General features: G+C 37.2%; 1 protein-coding gene across 1 annotated transcript in view; it reads right to left on the reverse strand.

The window, feature by feature from the left end:
• The window catches only part of LOC106106915, a 20,668-nt gene extending 18,883 nt beyond the window's left edge, over nucleotides 1-1,785 (reverse strand). The window contains exons 1-4 of the mRNA XM_013287573.1: nucleotides 1,528-1,785; nucleotides 1,303-1,439; nucleotides 161-418; nucleotides 3-29 (exon numbers count right to left, since the gene is read on the reverse strand). Coding sequence (XP_013143027.1) covers nucleotides 3-29; nucleotides 161-418; nucleotides 1,303-1,439; nucleotides 1,528-1,600 — 495 coding nt within the window. The 5' untranslated portion in view covers nucleotides 1,601-1,785. The remainder of the gene's footprint in view (nucleotides 1-2; nucleotides 30-160; nucleotides 419-1,302; nucleotides 1,440-1,527) is intronic.
• Between the last annotated feature and the right edge of the window lie 1,970 nt (nucleotides 1,786-3,755).

The following is a 3,755-nucleotide window of genomic DNA, read 5'->3' on the forward strand; positions in this document are numbered from 1 at the left end:
GCCAGCCACTCCAACAGGAATGCCCCAATCTGAAACATGAACAGAAAGAAATAATGATTATTTTTTCTTGGTACCTACACAAATAATTATCAAACAGTACGATGAAAGTGTCCTTAAAGCTGTATGTGCCGACGATTTTTATCAGTCAATTATTAAGTACCTGTTCCTCGAAGCAGTTGATGTTTTTGCCACTATTGGTGAGGGTGTGCAGCAGGCGGAAGCGCAGAGGGCCGTCCTCGGGCGCGGCGGTGGCGTGCGTGGCGCGCAGGAAGTGGAACAGCGTGGTGCGCATCACCAGCAGATGCTCCTCCTGCCCCTCGGCCACGCGCCTTAGCAGGCCCAGCGCTGCGTGCCGGCTCTCCGCACTGCTGTCCTCCAGCAGGTCTCGCGTGCATGACCAAATTTTTTCTACTCCACCCTAATGGAATATCAAAGGATCCTGTGTTTCATGTATCATCAATAACATAGTGTCCGTAATCAACCTGTACAATATTTGAATGAATATTTTTCCATCCAGTTCCATTGTAGCAAATGCACCATTAAAAAATTTTGAACTTTGTTCAACTGACCACATTTCGAAGCCCGGCCCAAACTACATTCTACTAACTGTGTTATAAAATAAAAAGATTTTAAATAAATAACTTTTGACCATTTGACCATTTCATGCAAAAACTAGAACCAGTTAATATTTTTTTGACTTAACTCATCTATATGATATATAAAATGAACATAATATATCACCAAAGTATACAATTCTCAAGTTGTCAGTTATCAGGTTAATTAGAAAAAACATAAAACAATGGGAAAATGAGAAAATTGTGGGATAAATTGGAGATTGAGATTGGAGACATTGGAATATGAATTGGTGATAGCCTCTGTTTTCATCAAACCTTGTTTTATAATTTGTAATGTATTAAAAAATTAGGCAAAGTAAATATTGTTTTGGAACAAAGAGTACAAATTGTCTCCATACCAGGCTGGATATACACGATAAATATATAACTACATGTTCTTTTTAACTGTGTTACTTATGTGACTAAATAGCTATTTGCATGATTATTGCATTAAAATATAGTTTTAAATTTACAACAACTAACATTTTGACATTATCATTGTGTTCAGTCTCTTATTGTCCCTACAACAACAGCGTACCAACACAACTTTTTACTTTTTCCATGTGCAAGGAAAATGTTTATAGTGATAACAAATACACAACAAATTAAACACGAAATACTGTCAAGCATTGCATCAGCAAGTTGAGGGTATGTGTGAGTTACAATATGCTTGTGTGTAGTGTTTTACCTCCTGTATCCGTATCTGCAGGGCCTTCTCACCGACTTCACGGATAGCGCGCAGCCGCCGGCCCAGCGGCGTCTCGGGGGACAGCTCTCTCTCCAGTTCGGGCCCCACTACGAGCTCATTCCGCGCTGCTACCGGCCCTGTTTTCCAAACGCTACTCCTTAGCGCAAACTGATACCGGTCTACTTATTGCAAGCTAAATATATGTTAGTAATGGATGATACGCACCCGTACCTCCCTTTTTAAAAAACACTTTCAATTTGTCTTGAAAGGACTTGGTGTCCCTGTCTCTGGAGCTCATAATGGGACGCCGCCGACACTCGCCACTGTTCAAACTTACACTATAGCTTACAGCTAGGTTTAGCGATTACCTATGTGTGTAAAAATGGAAATAAAAACACATATTTGTTAAAAATATTCTCACTACCGCTTTGCTATTCACCATTTGACAGCTTGATAGACCTCTCTGGCCTCTCGTACAGCTGACAGTTCGATACGATGGAAAAAATTGTAGCTCAATGGTCGAGTTTGCAAGTAGCAACACTGATCAAACCACTGATCTTTATATATGGATAGGTCGTGGCTCGAAAAAAACATCTTTTGCTTCGCTCCAACTTAAAAGTTCCTGTTTGTTTATGTTACTAACAGTTTGTTTTATACAGCTAGTGAATATAAAAAAATAATTAAAGAATAAGTTCGTTCTAGTAGTACTTCCATGATCCTATTTAGACAAACTATACTGCAAACCTGCAAACCACGATTTTAGCGTTAAGATGGCGAATATGAAATAGGCACAAAATACCATGGCATATAACCTATGTACGTACATATAGTCTCTCCGTGTTAACTCATCTTTTGACCTCTATGATCAGTATAGAAGTCAATGGGTGGATCAAAGAGTACTGTAATATATATAGAAATAATATATACTATAATACTATAACATATGTATATGGGGTGGATTTATAATGGGTTTTATTTTTAAGCTGGGATGCGGCATTATAATATAACAGCAGCAGTATGTTGTATTAAATATTTAAAAGTGATTTTAAACTTGTGTTGATTCTTTTATTTAACAGTAGATGGAGCGCTACCTTATTTTATTTTTAATCGATTTCAAACAGAAGGAAGTTCACAATTCGTCTGTGTCTTTTACTCTTTTGTCATGGATGTACTACTAGAACAGGATTGAGCTCTCGTTGTAAAATTGAAGCCGAGCGAGACCGCAATAACTGTACCATTTGTCCCTCTCTGACGATGATGACCATGTTGAAACATGATTTAAGGAAAACCCGTACGTCAATCCAAATTTTTTTGTATTTTACATGTAGCAATAAATAACATTTTTTTAACATGTCGATAAAAAATTAAAATTAATACTTAGGAACATATTAAAAGAAAATGCTTTTACTTCATTACACAACTTCAATCGCCTATTTTTCTACAAACAATGAAAATATTGAAATCTGACAACTGGTCACTGTTAGAACGGGACACATCGAACACTTGTAGCCCTCTCACTCGGGTTCAATTTTGCGTGCAACAAGACTCTTACGACTTTAGTATAAGGTTTTATTTTCTCTATTTTAACTGCAAGATGGCATTTATTTATTTCAGTGTATGTAACCGTAGGTTCACACTGGCTGAGCATTAGTACAAAAACAAGTCATTACTCTCATCTCATCTTTCTCGAGTTTCAGTGGTAACAAACCGAGCCTACAAGAACGTAGAGATGACTAGACTTATTATTGTTATCGATAACATAATGTGTAGTATACATGCGTTGCCATCGTTCGGTCAGACAAGATCGAGATAAGCAAAAAAAGAAATTCATTCCCTGGCATCTTGTCCCGCATCGCAATTATAAATTCGAGTTTGTATGGATGAATGTTTGTTGCATATTCCGGGTAATCTCCGAAACGGCTGCGCTGATTTAGACCGGCCTTTACTGAAGGGTAGTTAACATAGAAGGGCACATTATAGGCTACTTTTTATCTTAATATTGCACGGACTAAGTCGCGGGCAACAGCTAGTCTCTACTAAGTGTGTCAAGATTATAGAAATTTTTTATATGTTATGTTTACTATTTCCCTCAACGTTAAGTATAAATAACTTAAGTAGCATTTGAGTATGGTGAAAAAATTCCAGAATTTTATAGATATCATAAATTGTCACAGTTTAAAAAGCAAGGTTATAGAGTGATAATGATATGTATGGGTGAGCTCTTGTTCCAAACCAAAGCTTTAACCATAGACAATTGCGCATTACACTAAACCGCGTTGATTACAAAATGTACCCATAAAACACTTTCTTATGAATGCATTATGTGACCAAGTATTTATTCCATCATTTATTGTCAAAAACATTTATTGACCTCTTGATTCCCAAATAACCCAGTCTTCATTATAAAAAAAACCGGTTGGTTTTACGGTGGCAAAGCGCCATCTGAAACCTGC

Source organism: Papilio polytes, unplaced genomic scaffold, assembly GCF_000836215.1.
Source record: "Papilio polytes unplaced genomic scaffold, Ppol_1.0 DF822067.1, whole genome shotgun sequence".
Taxonomy (NCBI): Eukaryota; Metazoa; Arthropoda; class Insecta; order Lepidoptera; family Papilionidae; genus Papilio; species Papilio polytes.